Raw genomic sequence first — 24,578 nt, 5'->3', positions numbered from 1 at the left:
TAGAGAAAATGATGAAATCTAAATCTGAGAATTTCTTTTTGAATAGGACACTTGTTTGACATAAAATACTGTTTCAGTTGTATGTTCAAAGTACAAAAAACATATTATTAGCCAAATAAGTTGAATACCGTTTCAGTTATGTTACCATCAATTTTGTTTTTTTAAGTAGTGTGATTTGTTTACACATTCCCGTTGGATTAATAATGAATAAATTCAAGCTTTTGGGAAGGATACTGGGAACCACAATTTAACAGATCCCCTTGATTTACACTGTTGAATTGCTCAGAAATACTAAAGCGGCATGCAAATTCTCTTTACTCTAAAACTCCATAGAAAGGTAGACCCTCCCATTAATGTAATGACTAAGTGGACTTTGTCCTAGAAGTTCAGTAGGTATCATGTCCTGCCTCAGTTCAGCCTGCAAATATATACTCATGCGTACCCTTCGATGGTTTCAATTAATCACATTTTCTCTTTAGTTGTATTGCAGTAACGATTGCAGTATCACCTTGCTGATACAATTTAATGTTGTCTCCTACCATTATGATGCAGGTATTCAATGGCATACTTGCCATATTTGAATTTTTTGTTTTCCAACGGGAAACATTTTGCATGGTCATAATGGAAGAAGAGCTACCATACTATTTAATTTAAAAAGAGTCATGTGTTTATTCATAAACTGCCAATACTATTGATTGTATTAAATATTACCTAGAAGCTGTGTGGAGGATGAATGGAGGGCAGCTATAAATGTTCTTGTGGCCTCAGTGTACTCTTATGACAGCATATCACAAGACTGGAGAGGTTTAGGGCACAGCAGGTTGTGTTCATGCACATGAGCAAGACCTGGACCTGCTGTGTATCCTAACGTTTTCACCAAAACGAGCCTCTTAAACTTCAATCGACCGAAGCAGGACGCACCTTGACAGAGACGAGTGTTCCCTCCCATTGGTGTAGGAGAAAGAACAGTAGGGGGTGTAGAGTGAGGAGGGGAGGGTGGTGGGGGTGGAATTGGTTCACCAGGCTGAGACTGTGGGGTTGAGATAAACTTGGGGGAACCACTCACATCACTTCCGCCTTTTGTTCGGGAAATTATTTTCAAGGCTTGGAATGTAATTCCTGTCAAGGGCGAAGGAATTCAAAACAAGTTCATTAACCCCGTGCAGCGCGAACGGGAAAAGACATTTTGTGAAGCTGTGTTTGTGTGTGAGAATGGGAGTGTACCACACCCTGCATACATCCTGCACCACCCTTCTCCCTTTCCCTCCCTCTCTCTCGTCTGACCAGTGTGCCATGCTACCAACCCTACCATCCTGCAGTACTTCAGCATAGATCACAATCCTCAGGGAAGAACTGTGATATCTATACAGGGGCTGGAGAAAATCTGATCAAAATTGCATTTTAAAATAGCCCTAATAAAATGGCTTAAGCCATCACTCTAATGATCATACCAGTAGTTATAAATAGTCACAAGTATAATTTGTAATGTTAATCCACGTACGTATAAATGAACAATAAAAAGAACCACAAGAACACAAAAACACATGAAAGGAAAATGGGACACTTTTTTTGTATTCCCAGACAGCCCATTCCTCATGGCAATATACCTTTCATATTTTTTCAAAAATAACAGACATGTGAACTGTATTCTATTCTCTAATGCATTTTCAAATGTTAGTTACTAATATTCATTTGATTTAATTATGGAAAATTATGGCAGTAAAAGACAAAAGTTTGACAGGGTCTACAGGGTCAGGGTCTACAGATTTTACATAGAGAAATGTGCGCATTTGCTGCCGGATTTCTAGTAATCCTGTAGTTCTCTGTTGAAAGACCTCAATTGCAGTAATGGCCCAGTAGGAAACTGTTGTCAGCATGCTTCCAATTTACATTTGGATTACTGCAATTTTCCATCAGGCACTCACAGTCTGGTACTCAGAAGACTCCCAGTCTTTTGGAAATACATTGGAGGACAGAAAACATTACCAATTCCTTTCATGTTATTGCCTCTGCTTAACAACCTCACTTCTGAAACAGTGTCTGTTTAGCCACTCACCTGTGGCTGGTGCTTGGCTTATGCTTATTTTCCTTACCTGTGGTGTGCAACTAGTCCCTTTTTTACTGTTACTACCCCCTGGGGTGACAGAATCAGAAAATACAATGCAGTTTTTTTCTCACTGTGTTGACAGGCTGCCACTCACAGTGTGTTAGAGTGATGTTGTTACTGCCTTTGAGTTTAAGATGGCAGCTTGACTCATAAACTGAGCATTGGCACAGCAGAAGGGAGGGGTGTTCAGAACAAAGGGGTGACATTTGTGAGGCTTGTTTTTCAAGCGTTTGCTACTATGCACACATGCGGATTATTCACTTTACCAGACCCACTCCCCTTTTGCTGCTCTGTTTGTGTGCCAGTGGGTTTATGACTTTGTAAAAACCCATTTCCCCCATTTTTTACCTGTATCTGAAAGATTATTTAGATGACAATGCTGGCTCTGCCTATAGAAGAAATAACGCTTGAAGCTGCAGAATATTGGTGGCTTTCTTTCATGCTGTTAACCTGACTGGCAGATTTACTGAAAGGGTTAGATGAGCAAAACCCATTACATTCAATCTACATTTTGCTAAGGACTGTCATAACCAGTACCAAAAAAATGAAGGCCACGAGCCAAGCAAATTCTGTGGGCCCAACCACAATGCTTTTTCTGTCAGTCAGGATTTTTGATCGTCAGTTGTAGGATATTCAGAGACATCACTGAGGTTGCTATCTAACTTTATAGGGTCTATCTAACTTTAATATGTGACGGTATGTGGGCCTGCACCATCCTGCATAGAGTGATATCTTCTCAGTGGAAAGTCATTGTAATCCATATTATGCAATCTTTATGAAATCCAATAAATCAACAATATCAATAAGGATATTTAAACTTCTGAACAGATCAATGGCATGAAATTCTTCATGGACCAAGAAACTACTCTGATTTTACTGCCTACCTTGATAGACTTACATGGAGTCATTCCAGACAAGGATATAACACTTCTCGGCATAAAAAACAAAACTGATTTATGGGTAATAAGAGACAGGTTTATCCACACACAGCCTGATGGGCTTTTGCCAAAACATAATTTAATGCCTCTGATAGCTACTCAATAGCTCTGTTTATCATTAAATGGTTTTCTTCTCAATAACTCATGTCAAAGATTGTGTGTATGTCCTGTAGAAACCCATACAACTGACTAGAAGTACTTGCATCTATATAATTGTAAAAACATGGTACATTCAGCAGCTTTTCAACTTTTAATACCTGTAAAAATTGGATTTGCAAAGTATTTGGTATTTGTTGCAATGAAAAGGCCGGTAATCATCTGGTCCAAAAGCACGGAGCATCCCTCACAGACGGAGAAATGAAACCTCTGGATACACTTAGTGGAACTTGCACACACATAGCAGAAAACCAGACATTATTTCTGACATCCATCTCCAAAAGTTCATGAATATCTTTTACCACAATTCAATTTTCGTCCTTTTCATGATATTACTCTTCAGGAATTTTTTTTTTTAATTTGGCAAAATAATGTGGAACTAAGTGTTTTCTTAAAATAAATGTCAGTGCAGTAAATGTTTGTTGTAAACTAAGACAATACATATTTTTTCTGCCTTTCGTTCTGTAGGACTACACGTTATATGAGTGTCTGATGCATCAGCTGTTTCAGACAGCTCTTACTGGAATTTGATCTCAACTCACGTGGTTGTCCAAATGTTGGACTAAAGGGGGGGGGGGGGGGGATTTGATTGTAACAGTAAATTAACCCTCTGCTGTCATGTGTTTTTTTCCCTTCTTGATATTTGACGGAATGTGGATAAAACCTCTAATTCTGATGTCAGTTGCGGGGCAATACTGGTGGCAGAAGGAATGTCAGCGATTGTCTCCAGATGATTTTTGCAATGTGCTCACTCTCTAGAAATGCACAATACACAGTGTTTGAAACTCAATTTGTCAAGGTCTATTTCATGGCTATAGAAAGGCTTCAATACAAGGCACATGTGAAAACTACTCTAAAAATGCTCAGGTTAAATGTCATTCTTCACATCATAATAAAAAGAATAAATATTGTAAGGTTTATGCAAAATACAATGTCTTCAATAATGCACAAAGTGAGACAAGACAAGAGATGTGTCAGACAATTTGGAACTCTTATTTTAGTTAGATTTTCACAAGGGAGATGTGCCTACTTCCTTGGCCTATTATGAGTGGAATATTTTATCACAATCACATATTAATTTATATGTGCTTAGGTGAGAGTACAGGATGTGGGATAACAGTTGCTGGGCCCCTGTTGGTTTTGCTGTGGGGGTTGAAGGGATCTGCTGCGTGTCTGCAACATTCCCCTTGTGATGGTGCCTGGCTGTTTCTGAAGAGGAAGGAGGGTACAAGCCTTCGGAGCCAGGAAATCCTGTTTGGCTCCTTGTGGTGGAAATCATGTCAGCGTTTTGGATTGGAATTGGGTGGGTGGGGGGGTCATAATCCCAGTGAGTAGGGACAGCTCACTCCTTCTATCTGAGCAATATCAATGCAAAGTCTGCATTGTACGTGTACATTCATTATCATTCTGCATATTGTAGAGCACATCATGGACCATCAGCCAGTGGTCTGAGATGTTGCAACTGGGATCCCAGATTTCATAGGGAAATGCATCAGCTCTTAATTCAGCTCTATCTAATATGGCTTAATTCATCAACCTAATTAACTACAGGCGTTTCAACTTGGTTAGACAAAACCAGGTAGTCAGCATAACTGCAAGGAGGGGTGGCAAATGAGTCACTCATTATTCCATGGTCTGAAATAAACTAACGGTGTGCATGCTTTTTATGGCATATGTACTAGACAGTTATACGACCAATATGCAATACTTTAGGGGTACTTAATTTTGCAGAGGGTGTACTCTCCATATATTTAACATGCTACCTGGCCTATGTAACACAAGCATCTCACTAAAAACATACCAGGAGGCTTAGCTTTCAATTTCATGTACTCTCATATTAAGTTTAGACCCACTCATACATATTTGCTTTCAGCATGACCATCTGTACCTAGGAAGAGTGAACCTTCTTGTCTTCCATTTTGTCAAAATAATATACATGGTAACTTGGGTTTGTGTTTCTTGGTTTTCAGAGATGATTTTATCTTTGTTTTGGCCAGGACAATTAAAGAGAATGAGAAAGAGAAAGAGAACTGGATTTTTCTCTCTGCCAACAAAAGCTCAATGTAGATGTATGGCTGAAAATGTAAGGTTTATAATTTTCAGTGCTTATGCTTTTTTATTGTCCCACTTTGTATCATTTACCTGAATGCCTTTAGTGTCCAGGCCTAACTGAATTAGCTATTGATAATGTTAAATGTAACTAAGCGATTTTCAAAATATTTTCATTGTTACTGATGCAATATCCTTCCAAATGAATCGAACTGATACGTTCATGAAACCAAAATCTAAGGCCTCCCCATAGATTGTAAATAATGTTGATCATCCACTGAACCTGTCTTTGACTATTTATTCAGAAAGAACTGTTTCTGTACAGCAGAAGAAAGTAGCACACTGTAGACTTTACTGAAATGGTCCCTTAGTTTCTGTCTTTTCCACAGGGTCAGTTCTGCTGCCCTTTCCAAAATCTGTCAGGTCCCCTTTGACGCAGATCCGTTTCCTGCACAAGTGAGATTTTTATTGTTTCGAGGGACCAGACTCCAACATCTCTCCCCACCAGCCACTTCCCGCTTCCTCTCTGACAGGAAATTCTACAGCAGTCCTTCTTTTTTTTTCCTTTAGAGCCAAAATCTGGAAAATGGAGTCTCAAATGAATGTGAGCTTTGATTTCAAAGAAAAAGGAGATTCAAAGATATCTTAAAGAGGGTTGGTAAGTGCATACAACCCTAAGCCCTCATATGCTCACTTGAACATATTTTCACCTGGGAACCTGAAGCCAATGTGTTCCCAAAGTACTGATATACACCCTCACTGTTGCTGTCACAAAGAACAGAGATGATGGTACAACAATAACTGAGAGTCAATGCTTCACATTACAGATGTGAAAGGAATAAATACAACAGACCACTGGGTGAAAGAGCATGCTTGCTCTTTATTGTTCTTACATAAATACTATCTCATTCTCCAGTCGGGTGTCCACCATAAATGTGACCATGAAAGCAATGCAACATAATATTAGTTACTTTCTTTGGCTTTTTAAGGCACGCTATTACACCGGTGGTTAAATACATTTTTGTACGAAACTATAAAATTGTTACCAGAGAAAATGTGAACTGCACTTGCAGATTAGTTCCATGAATCCCTAACGCAGCACATTTTGACCCTGTAGTCCCAAAAACGGCACTTCAGTATGATTATAGAGCAGTATTAAATTTGGCATTTTCCAATATCAACACAGGCCAAAATACGTCCAGTATGACTGAGGGCCATGGAACAATCTCAAACTTAAATACAGATAGGGAAAGACAGCCTGAAAGGAATGGCCTGCTCTCTTTTTCATAATTTTGTGTACATTAAACCAGTTTGTGAATGGCATGACGAATGAAACAGAAAAGGAAATCAGGCAGAAATGACTTTGTGGGCAACTGCCTTCATTTTGAGAGCCATTGCTGACAGAACATCAGGAAGCTGTGAATATGAGTTCTCCATTGCACAGCTTGAAAGCGAATCCATGTCCACTGCTGTTGCGTCACCACCGGTAACAGTGATAAGAGCTCTGTTAGTTCCCCTGGATAGGCCCTTTGTTTTTTTATTTTGAAAAGAGCAAATCATGTCTCTTCTGAGGAGGTTGTGTCATGTTTGATCCCAGAACAGATCAAGCTGGCTGCAGATCCATGGCCATTCAGTATTGCTGGCCATTCAGTATGGAGCTACTGGTAGAAGGACTGCAGTCCTTCTAATTTCACAGCAGCAGGGCAGTATATGCTTTTCAGTCTGCACTGTCAAAGCTTCATAGTGGAACACTCATGAAATAACGATAAAAGACACTGAACATAAAACCCAGCATTTAAAATGAAGATTTCTTCACACTTATCTAATTGTTGCATGCATCATAAAGAATATTTTTTTAAATATGGTTAGTATTGCCTAACTATTGTACATTCATATATATATATATATATATATATATATATATATATATATATATATAAATAAAAAAACAGCTGCCCACCGCATACGTTTCTCCAGCGCAGCTGTTTTTCTAAACTTAAACCCCATCCACACCGCTGGCTTTCATCCACATTTTTATGAACTGTTATACATTCTCAGAGAGAAATATTAATCATAGCTAACGTTCATTAAAACATTGGTAGTGCTGACATTACACCACTGAGTAAACATGATTATTATTGCATTTTGAAAACAGAAAAGAGAAATTGCATTTAGCCCAAAAGCCTGGGGCTCCACAATCTAACTAAATCCAAAGACTAAATAAACACTGGACCTTCATAGCCATAGCACAAAGTGAATATTCAAAACTCTAAATAAATAAATAAATAAATAATAAATTATAAATAAATAATATGCACTTCAATTTGCACCCTCCTTCAAGCCAGCTGCCTAAATGACTTTTCAGACTCAAGCCCTGGCTCATGTCAAAGGAGGGGGGATGGCAGTCTCATTGTTGGAGAGGAATTTAAAAAATAAATGAAATTAAATAAAACATTATTATTATTGCTGTTGTGTATATTTCTTCTGCATGCAGTCTCTATTCACCAAGAATCTGTTTAAATCGGAGCCCTATCTTTTCATTAAATTAATGGGAGTTCCTTGTTTGTTAGAGTTGAGCCAATTAGATACTAATATTGAGAGCTTCATTTAAGTTAAGGTGACACTGTAAAATCTTAATAATAATACAGATTCTATGGAATTACAGAATCTGCAGAATTTATTTAAAGTCGGCACATGCATGCTGAAATTGTTCATCTAGATTTGTTTAGATTCTAGTGTGTCAGGTATTTATGAGCTAAAGCCATTTATCCTGTGAACATCTACGAGCTGCAGCTAGATCCATGTTCATTGTTCAGGTTCACAAATTAAACATCAGGAAGATTGCTAGAAACAAATGGAAAATTACTATTCAACAAAATAATATTCAAGCAGCTGCTTCTTGACAGCGATACAAGGGAAACACAACTAAGCCAGAAACACACATTGGGCATAAGTAGATGATGACTGGCTAGCTTGAGCTTTGGTGACAACACAAGGATTTTTTTTTTTTTTTCAGAGGGCAATCTAGAGCCCCATGGCCAACAACCAAAGCATGATATGCTGAAATGAATCACTAGGTAACCGATTGCTGTAATGGGGCAATTTTTTTATGTCACTTGGTTTTATTCTATTCTGCACCTCAGGATAAATTAGCAAGAAAGCAGAAAACTTTGTTTAGCATGTATTACTTATCATCCATTGAAAATGCAATGGATATGTGTTTGTGAAGCACTTACTACTGGTGAGATGGGACCCTGGAAGGTGCCAATGAAACACACTAAAAAGTAACATTCTGGATCCCCAATCCACACACACATACACCCGCACGCACGTACACAGACACACGCACATGCACATGCACACGCACACAATGTGAACTTTTTGTTATGTCAGAGACGACTGATCATTGGCACTATATTTGTTTTATTCATGTAACTTTTCTGGCTGGTGAAAACACCATGCATGCTTTATCCATTATAGTTTACATACAGTGCAGTCTGTAAGTACTTGGAAATTGACATATTTTTTGTTGTTTTGGCTCTGCACTCCAGCACATTTATATGAGTGTGTTTGTGTGTGCGTGCTGTCTTATTATCCAATAAAATCTGAAAAACAATTCATTCAGTCTTAAAATGGAGGGGGTCCGAGGCCATCTTGTTAGGGCTGAAAATAGCAGCTCACTTTCTATGTGTTTAACACAGGCATGTGGGATAGGATATGCTGAAAAATGTGGCTCATTAAGCAGTTTGAGCAGGATGGAGCATGTTTGTTCTGTAAAAACGGTTTTATCAGTTCGAAACACACACAGGAATTCCGGTTTGGGATTGTCCGTCCAATTCCTGACTTCCACAGGAAGGCCAGCATAAAAAGCAACTGAAAAACGCCCAAAGGCATTACATTTCTCTCCAGCCGGTTCAACGGGGAACATCGAGAACTTAACCGTGGGTTGTATCCTAATAAAAACTTTGGGATGAGTTTAAAAGAAACTATGGAAGAGTTTGGTAGACCGCCTGTCAAGTGGTTGGGGTTGGTGTCTATGGCTGCAGCTCTTCTCAAGACTAGAGGAGCCTCGTGCTACTTCAGAATCTGGGGGTAGGCACACCTTTCTTGGTAATAATGCAATGCACTTGTGTTTTATATATGTGATACGAGCAGGTTTTGCCCTATGGTATTTATTTATTTATTTAGCAAAATTCTAATCCTTTTGTCCTAGTCTAGCCTATAAGGACATGTGTTGAGGTAAAGTTTCACGAATTAATTTGATCAATAATGCGTTGAACCATTTTAAACATAAGCGTAACTTACTTTATTTTTATTCAATTATTGTCATGTGTGAATCTAAACGGGTGCAGTTCTTGAGAGTAGGTACAGTGCTTCAATTGTGCCGGGTAAAAAAGACAACCAGCTTTCACTAGCTAATTCCACAGTGCCGCAAGACTTGAGATATTACGCGCTCACGCCATTTCTGTTCATTTAATCAACATGGCCATCAAAACATCACAACCTTTCCACAAGCAGCTTCTCAAGTTCTTTAAGGGTGAAATGTAGTCTGTGAAGTACAATGTAAATGTTACCACTACAATTACTATTATTAATATTTTTGAATTTTGGAAGTGTATTATAAATTGGCCATTGATCTGGTCCAACCTATAATTATGCCCAGGGTGCGCTATAGCGTAGCCTACTGTCTACGATTTAATGAAGCGGGCTTTGGATGCAGGAAAAGTCAATAACATTCACTCTGCCATGTGCTGTTATTATCAGGCAAATAGCATATTATATCCATAATGAACATTTTTCAGGTATCTCCCCAATTCACAGTTGCAAATGTTTGGCATCACAAATCCAGGGAAAATTCGGTTTTTATTACGTCACGCTGAGTGTTTCCTTGACCTGTCGCTGCGGTCGTGAGGCTTCCAGCTGGCTTGATGAGAGGAGGGCTGGAGTGCCCCCCTGCGCGGACTGACAGTTAATGTTAAAGCCGACAGAGAACAAACCTGTAACTTCGAAACAGCACTAAACGGGAATACAATATCCAAAAGGGATAGTTAATACCAACGCTCCTTCGATTCAAGAGGAACAAATATTACGTTCGGATCTACTTTTTTGCTGGATAGTTTCATTAATAAACACTAACCATTTTTCTGGGAATTGTGAATTTGGAAAGTATCGTGGGAGTGTTTCAGCTTCATAGGGAACGTTTGTGAAATCAGAAAGATTCTGTCAACCCTAGAACGCTACTGGCAAGTAAGTTTATGAAATGTTTACATCGTTACTGTAGTTTGTCAAAATTAAAGACTAGCTCATAGGCAGTATCACGCATGCGACTGTACACGCATCCGCGGAATTAATTGTTCCTGTCATAATGAAAAAACGTTTTTTTTTCATGAAGGCGGATATGATATGGTAGCTGTACTGCCATGGCTACATATTGTGATGTTATGCGATGAATAGTTTTGCTTTATACACTTTTTTAAAAAAAAGCTTGCGCTTCATTCATTCATCTTTTCTCGAACAGGTTACGGCACGGTAAAAGAACTTAGGTAAACTCAGGCAAAAAGTGGATGTGTAAAGTAATTATATATTTATTGTGAAACAGCGCTCCCTGTTGACCACGATTATTCATTTGAAGGACAACTTACTTTGCGACTAAGTTATAGCACTCGAACTTAAATAAATATTCCTAAAATGCCTGTTGTGTAATGAAATGCTTGAGAATATTTTATGGTGAATTACAGTTTTCTGAAATGTTGCACTTAGATATGCTAAGTGGCATTACAACACTGACCAAATTGAAAACGTTTTTTCCTGCTTTTCTATTTTCCTGCAGTGCGTCTTAGTGATATTGTGATAGTAAATCAAGTTTCTCACTTATATTCGGGTTGTAACAATCATCACCCGACAATATTAGACGTTAGAACGTCGCATATATTGTCCCGCATTAATAACTAGTAAATAGATCTGTTATTTGTTTATCTCTTTTTAGTGAGAAAATGATCCCGCAGAGTGAGAACTTTTTGTTTATAGTTTTAGTTTTAGTTTAGAGAGACTATACTAACAGCTAACGTGATATTTTCTCAAGTATTGCCTAATTTTATTTTGTCTTAGATTTATTCAATTCCTGTTTGAAATCTTACTGTACCACTTTTAGTTGAGAGAGAGATTTTCCCTGCTCTGCTAGATATGCTATTGGCTGCTTCCCCGTCTCCAAGAACCCATTCATAAATATGTTAGAGGTGTGCACTGGAGATTCACTCCCACACTCATCACAATGAGGGAAGTGCAGGCTTTCACAAAAGCGCTCCCTTGGCTGATTCAGTCCCTTTTCTCCCACCTTCATGCTGAACATTGGCGAAAGTGGACGGGCAATTACCTCTGCCTTGTCAAAACATCAGCGACTTTTGTTTGCTCCTTGTCAGAGGGAGAGTGTCCCTACTGAGCAAAGACATCAGTCCAGCTTCAGTGGCAAGTATAATGGAACTTGGGCCTGCAGCCACCGGGTGATCAAGTGAAAATCCTCTGTGTAGCACAGAGCTCTGTTCTGCAGACTATCCTGATGACTTTCCACGGATTTTGCTCTGTATAATTGCCTGTCAGCCTGTATATCTTTGTCTGAGCTGGACATGCAGCTTCTCTTGTGAGTCACTCTGCTGGGTCTCTGTTAGCTTTCTATGGGAGGTCTTTATTTTCTTTTTGTTGGACGGTCTCATTTAAGTGAAGGGAGAGACACTCAGATAAATTCCGAAAACAATACCTGCTAATTGAGTGCTTGCAGGAGTATAGGAGTAATTGTAGAGGGCAGCCAAAATTGATTCGTTATTCAGAGCTAAATTCAATTGAGAGCCCACCTGCTCTGCATTGTCAGTCAGTCTTGGATCAGAACAGGGTCATCAACTTTTCTGTTGAAATAAGGATGTGGGGGGGGGGGGGGGGCAAGAGAAAATTTGCTATAAAATGGACTTTTTGTCTTTAACTATGTCTGAGATGTGTTTTTCAACCATTTTCATTTCCACCCATGTCCTCTGTGCCTTCAGGAGTATGACTCAATAAGTACAGAGGAAAACTTGATGTGACCACGATAATCTCCACAGCCAGGTGTAATTAAATAAAAGCAGAGTTAAAATGCTACCCTCATTAAAGACTTGCAGACAGGTCTTTAATGAGGATAGCTATTTTTTTTCAGCACATGCTCCTGACAGTGAACTCCCCTTAATGATGAGTTAATGACATTTGTAAGTCTGTGCTCTCTTTTGCCATTGTTGTGTCGATGTTGAAAGCAGACAGAAAGTAGCTGCATGCACACTGACCCATTCTGTCTGCAGGAGGCCTTTTCCTCCTCATTCTTCACCTCCCAGTGGAGGAGGAGGGGGGGAGAGTGGGGGGGTTTAAGCAATGGCGCGAGTCGATCCATCCGCACTTCTCTCCGCCAAGGCTGCCCCCAGCCAAGCCGCGAGGCCGGCGCAGGGTCGCTGCCGTGACAGTTTCTGAATGAACGTAGACCGAGTCTTTGGGCTGCCTCTGGGCAGAGAGCCAGAGCAAATCAGAGAAACATGCCGTTTGTCAGCCAGTGCTCGGCTTCACCTTCTGGCTAAGGGAAGAGGCCATGTCATTTTTACACACTCCAAAGCTCTCTTTGAGGACACTGTGAAGGTTATTAGTTTTAACCTTTACACTGTAGTGTAGCGAAGACACTGTACATCATTTCAGTAATACAAGCTTCCCTTGATTCTGATATTTTCAGTCAAATAAATAGCCTATTGACTTGGCGAGACAAGCCTCAGGTCAGCCGCTTGTCAGCCAGGCACCTCACATGTACTCCAGGGCAGCTCATAGGTTCTGGAGCGCTTTCATTTAAAAGAAATCTCCACTTCATACACCCTCTACAGATCAGGCACATTAAAGGGCAAGCATTTAATACCAACAGCAACATTAACTTTAATTTTGGGTACATCCTTTGATCTAAAAAGCTCACGAAATAGAAGAAAAAGAACAGTTACAAAGTATTGTTTAATAGTAAGCCCACTGGCAAGGAGGTATAATGTGACTTCAGTGATGTGCCTTCATGGTGAAAGCAGAAATGAGGAACTGAGGAAACAGTCACCCCCTCCGTGACCTAATATTCCTTGTAAAATTCTGTGATATTCCATGAAAAAATGTGTTATTGAAAGACTGGAAAGGAAAGCTGCTGAATAAAAATCAAATGATTTTGTTGTGAGTGGTGAAATGATTTTCTGACAGGACAAAGAAACCGCATTGGAACAGCAGCAGAATCCCCCAGTGTAACTCCATAAGGGAACTCAGGCAACACTCTTGGGGGGCTTTTCATTTCTCGCTCTCCAGAGACAGTTTGATAGGGGAAGATCAGTGTAGTCTCAAGCTGGCCCAATCCCACCATTACGTCCCGCACGGAGACAGAGCGGGGTCGAGAGGCCAAACGGAATTGCCTGTAATCTCTGGGGGCCTCTTTCCTAAACCTTGAGTAAACCACCCATTAGCTCCGCCATGGTGCCACTTCCTGTGGCCCAGACCCGCACGGGGCTCAGTGACTTATTAACGGCCCCCTAATGGCTGACCCTTATCCCTGAGTGGCTGGGCTTATGTCAGTGTCTGGGTGATTCTGGCTCTCAGTCACCATAGCAATTTAATGTACGCCCAACTGGCGAGGTCAAGGCCCTCCCATGCAGACCGCACCATCAGCTTCTAAAAGCCAAGTGTGTGTGTCTGCAATCAAGGGTGATAAACTTCCTGAAAGCAATGGTAAATGGACCACTGCTACTCCATGGAATCCGTCTTTTTTGAGTCCATTATTGGAGTTTTACTGTTTCGGGTGCTTACCAGGCACTCTTGCTCAAACACCTTTGCAGTCATTCATCAGCTAGGAGTTTTTACAAATAAACAAACAGATTGATTAATGTAAGCTATTCAAGATGTGTGGATGGCGTAAGCATTTTAAGTGTTATCGTTTACTTAGTGTTGAGCAAATCAAAAAATTGAAATTGCGAAAATGTTGAATTTCTCATTTCCGGTTGTATAATCAACATCAGAGTAAGAATGATAATCAGTTCCACGTTTTAATAAGATGAAAGAATGTTTCCCTTGCTTTCCCCTAGTCTGGCTTGCCTTTCTTATCTGCTGGAGAGACTGGCTGGTTTCTCTCTCCTGTCTCAGTGCAGTAATGTATTCACTCTTAATTTGTGCTGGATGACATGCAGGAGAGTTTTTCTTTTGGTTTTCACACTGTTGGGGAACTTATTTTAAGTTAAGAAAGCTTGTTAAATTGGCTAACTTTATCTTTTATACTCTCATAGGTAATTACACCAGTGATACTTCTGTAATGCTCATTGGATTTTGGTTCAGCTGGGTACATTTTGGAGGGTTGAATATAATATTGGCACCTTTAATAGTCATATCCTGTTTGCCAGTCTCTAATACCTACTCTTTTTGGAAAATGTTGGTGTAAATCTGCTGGGGGGGGTTCTTTGACTTCATTTTGACATGATACAGCTGTGTCCCAGGGGAACATGTTTGCCCTAAAAGGCTAGGCCTTGCAGACTAGGGAGGATTTGTCACCTGCAGTGCCTCTTCACTACAACACCTGTTCATTTCCATCAGCATTAGCAGGACACATGGAGCTCCTCTCAGTTGGTAATTAGCTCACTTGAAAGGAAGTCAGCATAGTGGCAGCATCAGTGTAGGGGATATGTGGAGATATCAGTATAGAATATCATATGGGTATGGTGGGCGAATCTGAAGTGATTTGTTGAATTCACCTCAGACCTAGCAATTTTATAAGAGTGGACTATCAAAATAATGCACATTGCACATTGTTTCCTTAATCAGTTAATCCTTTTTTTCTCCCATTAACACCAGTTTTGAATAACCAATACTATTTATGTAAATAACATGTGGCAAGTAGTTAATTCAGGGCAATTATGCAAGATTTTGCAAGTGAGGGGCAATGTTTCCACCTCCAGATGTTGCCCTTTTAAAACCCGTGGTGCCCAAACGTGTCATTTGATTTCAGGTAGCTGGAGTCTTCTGGAAGCCTCTGCAAGGCACAGACAGGCCAGGCCTCAGCCTCCTTCAGCCGCCCCCCCCCCCCCGCTCACCCGCAGCACCTCCCGACTGAGGGGGTGAAGCAGAGATGTCCGTAGCGCTCCTCCTTCTGTCGTCCTCCCTGCTGCTCCTGCATGTGACGTGCACGCCGCAGCATTTCAGCCACTCTGGGTACCCGCCGTCCTCCCGCACACTGTCTGTCCACTTCTGCTGCATAGCACAGTTCCTAGCTGCTCTTATTTATGAGAGGCTCAAGTCTCTCATAAGCAAGTCTTTGTTAAGTTTGGTAACAGGTCAGAAAGCTAAAAGCTTGCATGAGCGATGGTGTCAGAGGACCAGTTCAGGGCTGAGGTCTCTGCCCTGATACATCTTGAAGTGATCGAGGGGGGCAGCTGACATGAATTGACTTTGCATGTCGCCAGACACTCAGGTCTCACGGCCCTCACCTGGAACATAATTGGCCCTCCGGTTTATTTGTGTCCAGCGTCACTTATCTCTCTCCTTTTGGACCATGTGTTTCAAATAAATTAGTGGCTTCAGCTAGTCAGGGAAAATGCTTGAAAGGTAATGGGGATTAAGTTGCTATAATTTTCTGTTGTAAATCATGAAGGTTCCTGTCAGTTTTAATTCTAATTTTCACTCCTGAGAATGGTTAATTTAATCCCTTCACATTTTTCTTTGACAGTGAAGCATATGCACTTCAGAGAAAAGCCTTCTGCACAAACCATGCAAATGAATATTTTGTTTATATATTTTGTTTGCCCCTGAGCAAGGTAATTTAGGGTTGTTCCGGATTTATGTGAACTACTCAACAAAAAATAAAAACATGAGCCTACCAGGTAATCATAGATTTCATGCATTCCTTATTCTCACCGGCGGTACCTGGTTGTGACATAGCCCTTAGCTGTGGTGTAGTAATTGGCTTAGGTGCTCGGATTTGATGTAATCTTGCTGTAGGATGACTGGGTGGTGAAAGGTGTCTGCTGAAGCGTATGTTTGTGATGGCTCTTTATGCAGGCGGCGGGCCTGTGCCAGACATGTCCCCCATCTCAACACTGTCCTCCACACGGAGTCATTCATCCAGCCCGTCCATAAGCCCTACATAACCCTCTGCCAGGGGCATCGGCTCTGCAGCACCTACAAGTAAGATCCTTAGCTCTGTGTACTACTAGTACTACTACTAGTAGTAATAATGATAATAATAATAATAATAACAATATTGAGGAGGAGAATTAGGTTATTTCCCCTCGGGATCTGTTTCTCAGAAACAAGCTGGGCCATAACGGCAGAAGATTTTTTGTTTAATCTGAATATTGGGCTTGACTCTGGGAAATCATTTGGCAGCAGGCCTTGTTTGTCCAGGCAATGCTACCCTCTTTGTGGTCCTCTTGCTTCTCGTATATGCTGTGCGTCATGATGCAGGAAAACTGTCCTGTAATTCAGCTGCAGTCTTCAGCACTTGCTGTGTTTGCTGGAATTCCCTGGACTGGCTGGGATAGTTTCTGGGAAGTCTTTTGGTGATGTCTTTTGGGCTGCCAGGAAAAATTTCAATTACCTGGTTCGAGCCATCAATGGAACCTCAAAAAAGGCTTGTTGCTTTTTGTGTAATGTTCTGCGTAACTTGCTTTTCTTATACCCTTGTTGAGAAACAGTGTGCCGTGGGGAATTCAGTTTAGTCTCACCAACCGCAGATCTACAGACTGCCTTTCATACTCTGATCTGTAGCTACATAACAACTTAGAGAGATAGGCCATTGTGCTGAGTGTAGTGATACACTGTACCACTGTCTGTGTTTACAGGACTGTGTACAGAGTATCCTACCGGCAGGTGAATCGAGTGCCAGCGTCACACTTCTATCCAGAATGCTGTCCAGGATGGAGACGAGTCCACTCTCACAACTGTAACCAAGGTAACCGCTTCAAGTGCTCATCACACGCATCTGCAAAAGAGCTTACAGGCACATGCAAAGGGTTCTAGAATTACTGCTTGTGTGCACGCTCAAGTCTGTGGTCTTCTGAGGGTTAGGATCAAACCAAAATGACAGAAATGAAACATAAAACATGTACCGTGTGGTGTCATAGCCAGTTGGTCCGAATACAGTTACATCTTTGCTCTGGCAAACAGATATTGACAGTATTCAGGTATGTATGCCTATTACTGAACTCTCAGCGTTCCTCTCTCCCACAGCCATGTGTGCCCAAGTTTGTGTGAACGGGGGCACGTGCATAAGGCCCAATCACTGTGCCTGTCCACTGGGCTGGACAGGACAGCACTGTCAGACAGGTAAGCATTCTAACAATGAGACACAAACCATTATTTCCTCTAAATCACTTTAGCAAATGCTAGTGCTAATTCTAAGCATCTCACCGGCATACATCTTTTCGTACAGTTGATGTCTTTTAGGTAAAGCGCAGATTTTTCTACAGTATTGTCTGGTCCTAGTGTCCAGGATATTGGGCTACATGAATAGACCTCACATATGACTGTACCAAATGATCAGCCTGTTCTGCTTACTCTATGTTTCTTGACAAACATAAACCAAACACAGGTGTGCACATGTGCAAGATCTCTGTGTGTACCTCAGTATATCTTTTACAGATTTTCTTTGTTTTGGACAGTATAAAGGCTCCAAACACTGGCCTAAACAGGCAGCAGATGTAATAAATCGCTCTTAAAAATATAACATACTGTTCCTCGATTGTGCATTCACGGTGCTATTGTCATGGTGTCTGCAGTGTCTGTTGAGATGCGTTTCCACGGCAACGCTCACTCTGTCCCTCCACGCTCTCTCAGACATGGATGAGTGCAGTGCCCTGAACCCCTGCTCCCAGTACTGCGTCAACACGGCGGGCAGCTATCGGTGCGGGTGCAGGGACGGGTACCGCCTGGCAGGGGACGGGCTCTCCTGCCAGCCTCTCCCACCGCCTCCCACCCTGCCTGCTCCGCCCAGGCCAACCAGTCTCCCGCCACCCACCAGTCACGCAGGTAGGCCATTCCTAACCCCCCTCACGTCACGGTAATTAATAACAGAGCTCGTCAGATCAGAAGCAACCCTGAGTGTTTTCTGTTACCAGCAGCGGTTCTCGCCTCCTTGCAAGCCCTTAAACTGCATGCGCAAACCACAAATATTAGGGGGTACTGAAAAATTGCCTCTTTAAGTCCCAATTATCTTAGGATGGGAGGGGAAAGCAAACTGTGAGGCTATTCTAAGCCTGTGTGCCTGTGCCAGTGAATACTGCTGTGTGTGAATACCGGGGCCAGCCGGGCTTCCGTTCCCAGACTCTCCCTCCCTCCCTCTCCACCATTCCATTTCGAGGCAGCAGATTCTCCTGGGCTCCCCTGGTTTTCCCTGCTCGCATTATTCCCAGTGGTCCACAGGGGGAATCAGATATGAGCAGAGCCTGAGGGCAGTTCATCTGATCAGCTGTTAATTACCAAATCAATGCATTTTCCAATTAGTAACACGATCAGTAAGGCAGCAAGAAGCTTCAGCAGCTGTTCAGGAGACCCTGGGGTCCTGGGGTGGCGAGCAGACTACAGATGCTCCTCAGTAGAGCTGGATCCTCAGTCCTGCAATGATTCTTTTAGATTAGGATAGAGGGAGTTGACCCCTCTGTCAGCACTGTCCAAAGACGCACTTAATTGAAACGACATGCACCTGTCTGTTTGCCAAATCTAAGGGTGCGGGTCATCTTTTTATACCTCCTCATCTACTTTTCCTAGGCAGAACTACACTTGGTTGTTTTAATATCAGTATATTCTCAAAATAATGTCAGTAGGGTTTTGTGAGCATGTGTGTGTGCGCATGTGTGCATGTGTGTGTGTGTGTGCATGTGCACGTGTGCACGTGTTTGTGTGTGTGTGTTTTAATGACAGTGCCCCCTACTGGAAAGAAGACCACCAGCTTCACGGTCCATTATTACTTTTGGTACGCGCTATGCCACTCTCAACTCGTACCGTGAGTAATAATGCACTGTGGCTGGTAATGCCACCGAAGGGATCATTCCTGGTCAGGTACTACATAAATTAGCCAGTCCGTGGATTATGACCCTTGAATATACCGATATTACACTTGTCTGGTATTGTGATCAGTTCTCCTTTGAGTGTTAGTAGTATGTGTGCTCGTAACAGCATGTGTCAGCTGGCAATCTGTCTATCAATGCTTGTTGCACTTGTTGAATTAATTAGGGAATCAGAATGAAATCACTGTTGTTTTTTCACTTGTCAGTCACCTTAATCCAAAGCAATGTAAAAAAAATGTGAATTTTTAACCTTATATGTAGTCTCTGACCCATGCTTTTAACTAATGTTTCCATTTTTAAAAAGAATAGGTCAGAAAAACGTTCTTTCCTTTGGGGAAATGCAGTCTGTAGGATTTGAACCCACGACCCTATGCTGATATGTCTGGCATGCAGCAGCTTAACTATTTCAATCTGCTGGTTGCCATCGGTATGACCAGAATAGGATGGTTTATTGTATGCTAGCAACACAGGGAAAATAATCCTGTTGTTTGGAGTGTTGGACAGAACACAAGGAAATTCCTGCTTGAGTGCAGGCATGACTTCTCTCAAAACTGCCACTCTGGAGCTGATCTGACCCCCAAGGAGGTTCTCTCTTTCCCACACATGACAAACCTCTTTAGTCATGCACACAGCTTTTTTCAGCCTGCTCGGACTGGTTATTTAGGTTTATTTGCTTTATCAGCAGAAAGGAAGAATACGATGAATATGCTAGCCAGTTTGTTTGTGGAGCTGACATTGGATAGTTCTGGGAAGGGGCTGCTGTGAAATGTTAAGCATCATTCAGCGGTGCTGAAGTTGCAGCTGAGTCAGCTGTTCGACTTTTCTTTCACTACAGTTGCGAAGAACATCAATATCATATTGACAAAGCTGTAAGAGATTATGCAGTCTGCATGAAAGCATGCATGAACTGTATTTACAGCACATATACATGCAATCTGGTTATTGCAATGTGGGAATGTATTGTTGTTATTATAACATGCTGAATATAACAGAAAATGTACTAAAACTGAAAGCACAAGGCAAGAATAGCTATGTCTGGATGAGATTTATTTTAAGACTGCTTCATTAAATCAGAAGTTGGATGCCTTTTGTTTTCCTTGAAATGTGCGGGACTACACTGCTTTTTAGTCAGGTTTAGGTTAGAGTCCAATGCGGGCAAGGAGAAGCATGATCGCGTGAGCGTAGGCTGTCACATTTCTGGGGGTGCGATAAAGCAGATGAAGCAGGCAGTATCTCTCACTCCTCACTGCCAAACTGAAGCAGGTTGCAGTAGAAGGAATAGTGGTGAGAGAGGGGAGTGTGGACATCCAAGGGCCTGCTCTAACTCTCTGTGCTTCCATTGGAAGCTCTTGAGTAGATTCTTGTTCCCTTTCCAGCTCCACCAACCCCATCTGCTGGGGGGAGGGGTCATCCCCCCCCCCCCCCCCCCAACCCAACACCCCGGCCTTCACTCATGTCTCAGTAACAGCCAACATCTGGGAAAGATCTATGCTCAGAGCGTAGATTTACATGACCTGCATTAAGGTCCGCAACATGAGCAAATACTGCCCTGCCGAGCCACAGAGAGCACAGGGGACAGCTAGTGGCGGCTGGGATGAGGCCAGAGGCCCTGCCTCAGCCCTGACTTGGGGCTGCATGTTTACAGAATGCATGATGGACCGTTCTTCTATTTATGACACTGCTCATTTGCTTTCTCTTTCCCATAATTCGGGCTCTTGGTGGCCTATGCCGTGGAATCTATTCGCCCGGGGGTTAGCCCTCGAGCTTCATATTCCCCAGCCCCCTCGACCTGTTAGTTTTGGGACCCAGGCTAGCTATTAATCACATTGCGATGGAACGCTTCAGTGACTATCTCAGGGCACTTCTCAAGTTTGGGCCTTAGTGGCTAACTGGGAGATGCTGCCTGGGAGCCCCGCAGACACTGATGAGGTTGTGTAATGTGTTGTGTTTCGCAAAGGGGGAGGGCCAGGAGCTGCGGAAAACATGACCGAGGAGGTGCAGATCCTGAAGAACAGAGTGGAGCTGTTAGAACAGGTAGGGCCTGGAGCCATTATGTTCCAGTCCTATAAAACTTATCACAAAGATATTGTCTCTCATTCATTGATGAAATTTAAATAACCTAAAATAAATTACACACTGTGTCACACGCCAAGTGTGACACCCCAGGGAGGGAGATGTGGCAGTACCGGGCAACACCGTTGTCTGTCGTATGGAGAGAGAGAGAGAGCGCACCCACACAAACATGAAATAAAATAAACAGACACCTTCACCCTTCCCCCTCACGGGTTCCGGGCAAAAACAATAAACTAAAACAACAAGCTAAAATAACAAAGACAAAAGAAAGTAAAACAGAGCAGCAACTTTTCAGCTCCCTGCTCTGTAGCTGACCCGCCTTCCCGGTCAGGTCCAGCTCCTCCAGCATCCCAGCTGAGGATTCCTTTCTTTTTTAGTGCTCAAAATAAAATGAATCGAAAATCATGCGCTCTCGGTGTTAGCTCCTAGTCTCAGCCCCAAACTGTGGAGAGCACCACACCTTTAAGCACCTGGGCTGATTAGCTAATGCAACCCAGGTGTGTGTGCTCTCTCCACCAGCCGGCGCAGCCGAGACCAATCTGCCTCTCCGGCAGACTGAATGGTACAAAAATCAATTAAACACTGCTTATGAAAGCCAAGCATGCTTCAAAATGTCATTTTATGGGTGCAAATTTAAGCTAAAGGACCTCAAGGCAATAATTTGTTTTTAAAATCATGGTGGTTTAATGTGAGTAAAATATGGGTACAGAAATGCTTTATGAATAAAATCCTGCCTTACGTAAAGTGTGTTGCTGTGGACTTGTAGAGTATCTTTTCTGTGATGTTTATTTTCAGCATTAATTATCTCGGCATGGTTACTTACTGATAGAGCTTCTTTTCAATGACTTCTCCAATCTAGCTTCCACGCAGCTAGGCTTAGGCCTGGCAATTGCTCATAGAGAGGCATGACACTTAACAGACATGCTTTTGTCACACTCTGTTACGTATGTGCAGACACTGTTATAGATGCAGCTACTCTGATGTGTAGCTAACGGTTGTCCATAGCCTGACAGACCGATAGACGTCTGCTACACAGAAGCAGAAAACCTGTCTTATTGCAAATACTAGAGATCAGAATAACTACCAGTCAGTGTTTTTTAAATATTGGCTATTCATTGGGCACACTCCATTTTCTCAGTAGCACATAGAGTTTTAGGGCCTGACCTATGACGCCATCCCATGGGTTTGGGATGTGGGGAGCACTTGCCTCACACTGCACTTTGTCTCTCCTGACAGAAGTTACAGCTGGCCTTGGCTCCTGTCAGCAGCCTCTTCCCTCTGTCTCTGGATGAGGGTGTGGCTGAGAGGACCACTTTCCTCACCCATTCCATCCAGCAGCTGGATCGCATCGATTCGCTCAGCGAACAAATCGGCTTCCTCGAGGAGCGTCTCGGGACCTGTGAGTGTCTGTCTATGTGCTTTGTTTCCTCTCAGCAAGCATTCATCAGTCCATAGTCTGCATCAGTTTATAAATCCAAATCTTTTCTATAAGTGTACATCATAGGCACACTACATGGACCCTACATGCCCTGTAGAGTTCCGGTGGTTTTCCAAGATCTCTCCATTCTGCACTGTCTGTCTTCAACATGTAAGAGAGTTAACCAGACTTTGTCTAGTGCAGTGATGAACGAGTGTCTTGCTCCAGCTGAGTTTCCAAAAGTTAAAAGCCTTTGAACAAATGCCAAAGTAGCTCTTGGATAACAGCAAAATGGTATCTCGATACATAAAGGATTTTAAAAACTGAATAATGCGTAACAGTGTTACAAATACTTCTGTGTGCGTGTATTAGTCTGGCTGATCCCCAATAAGCAGGAAATGGAAGGAGGTGTTGACACATCTGGCATGATTAAAATATCTGATACTGCTGCCATACATTATGCCTCCATGTTTCTCCATCTGTCCCTTGATCTCCATGGAGAGTGTGATGCTGTCCAGGCTCTGAAAGAGAGAATAAGGCAGGTCTTATCTAAGGGTTTGCAGAATGTATCACCGCCATTCTAAATGTAATGATCAAGTCCATTTCCATTATAGGTGCAAGTTCGTGCATGGTGATAAATAAATGGTGGCGTGATACAAAACTCTATATAAAGAGTGATTTGGCACCATGTGTAATGTCTACACTGGGTCAACACCACTGTATGTTTGCAGAAGCTGTTGCATAGGACTGCAGTGGAGAGTAGTGGCTATTATAAAATAGCAAGGAAGCAAAGATTATGGGTTTGAAGCCCAGATGGGTAATGTTGCTGTACCTTCAGTAAGATACTTTTCTTAAATTGATCCAGAAAAAACTCTATATAAAACAAGGACATTGCATTGTACCTGTTTGTTGAGAAAGTAAGGTACTGTAATAAGTCTGCTATGCTCTTTTTACCCCAGGCTCCTGCAGAGACAATTAGACACAGAAGACGAAGGCTTGGCTTCAGTCTCCGTTCTGGTCTGCTTCTACGTGGATCATCAAATCCAAGATGCCTGGTCCAGCAGTTTTACGACCCCTTGATCCATTACAAGGGACGACATATATTTCAAATGCTACTCATGCTTGTAAGAGAGTGAATACAGAAAGTAATCACGATGCATACATTTTGCTGTTACCCTGAAACTGAAATAGCCAAAAATGGCCTTTTTTCCATTCAACACCTCATATGTTTTTAGTTTTTTTAAGTTAGTGTTGATGATGCTGTAAATGTGACAAGTTTTGTCACACCCACATAATTTGGACAGCGGCACCAGATCTAGTTTTGTCCTGTAGTTTATGTTCCTCAGCACCCCCTGAACAGACAGCTTTAACACTGAACAGCGTGGTGCGGCATTTACTGATTTACTGTAGGTCTGATAAATTCCAAAAAGAAAGCAGGATCAAACTGGAACCTTGTGCTGCTTTCCGTTTTTATTGTCTCCATTTCACCGTCTTTATTCCATTTTTATGCGTCTGGCCCTTAGTCAGAACTAGACCCCTTTCTGAAGGGCAGACTTGGATGTCTGTATTTATGTATTTAAGTTATAAATTCATGTGCTTGTGTAGATGTGATAGATGAATTGTGTCTGTCTTTTTTATAATAAAACAAATTTGCCAGAAAAGAGCAAAAAAATTCCTCTGTGAGTTCCTTTATCAAATTCTACATTAGTTTCAGCAGGAAAAGAAGAAAAATATTTGGTCTTTAAAACAACAAGGAGGCA

The 24,578-nt window shown here is 41.9% G+C and overlaps 1 protein-coding gene across 2 annotated transcripts; it reads left to right on the top strand.

Annotated features, from left to right (window-relative positions):
• Positions 1 to 9,141: 9,141 nt before the first annotated feature.
• egfl7 (EGF-like-domain, multiple 7) lies at positions 9,142 to 24,490 on the top strand. Of its 2 annotated transcripts, none has more exons than XM_064308565.1 (9): positions 9,142 to 9,342; positions 15,275 to 15,477; positions 16,324 to 16,449; positions 17,106 to 17,215; positions 17,494 to 17,589; positions 18,100 to 18,291; positions 21,286 to 21,362; positions 22,638 to 22,800; positions 23,778 to 24,490. In XM_064308565.1, exons 2-9 carry the CDS (start codon positions 15,395 to 15,397, stop codon positions 23,795 to 23,797), a joined length of 867 nt encoding a protein of 288 aa, XP_064164635.1. In that variant the 5' UTR covers positions 9,142 to 9,342; positions 15,275 to 15,394; the 3' UTR covers positions 23,798 to 24,490. The 2 variants fall into 2 exon arrangements, with proteins under 2 accessions (XP_064164635.1, XP_064164636.1); XM_064308566.1 differs by lacking the exon at positions 9,142 to 9,342 and adding an exon at positions 10,233 to 10,497.
• Positions 24,491 to 24,578: the final 88 nt, after the last annotated feature.

This window comes from Anguilla rostrata, chromosome 14 (assembly GCF_018555375.3).
Source record: "Anguilla rostrata isolate EN2019 chromosome 14, ASM1855537v3, whole genome shotgun sequence".
Lineage (NCBI taxonomy): Eukaryota > Metazoa > Chordata > Actinopteri > Anguilliformes > Anguillidae > Anguilla > Anguilla rostrata.
This window is presented reverse-complemented; position numbering and strand designations above follow the sequence as displayed.

What these genes read in the sequence shown, in the direction of transcription:
- egfl7 (XM_064308565.1), top strand. Translation starts at nt 15,395, where the DNA reads ATGTCCGTAGCGCTCCTCCTTCTGTCGTCCTCCCTGCTGCTCCTGCAT. An exon ending in AGGACAGCACTGTCAGACAG is followed by an intron (nt 17,590 to 18,099) that starts GTAAGCATTCTA and finishes ACGCTCTCTCAG; the next exon opens with ACATGGATGAGTGCAGTGCC. An exon ending in GCCACCCACCAGTCACGCAG is followed by an intron (nt 18,292 to 21,285) that starts GTAGGCCATTCC and finishes TGTTTCGCAAAG; the next exon opens with GGGGAGGGCCAGGAGCTGCG.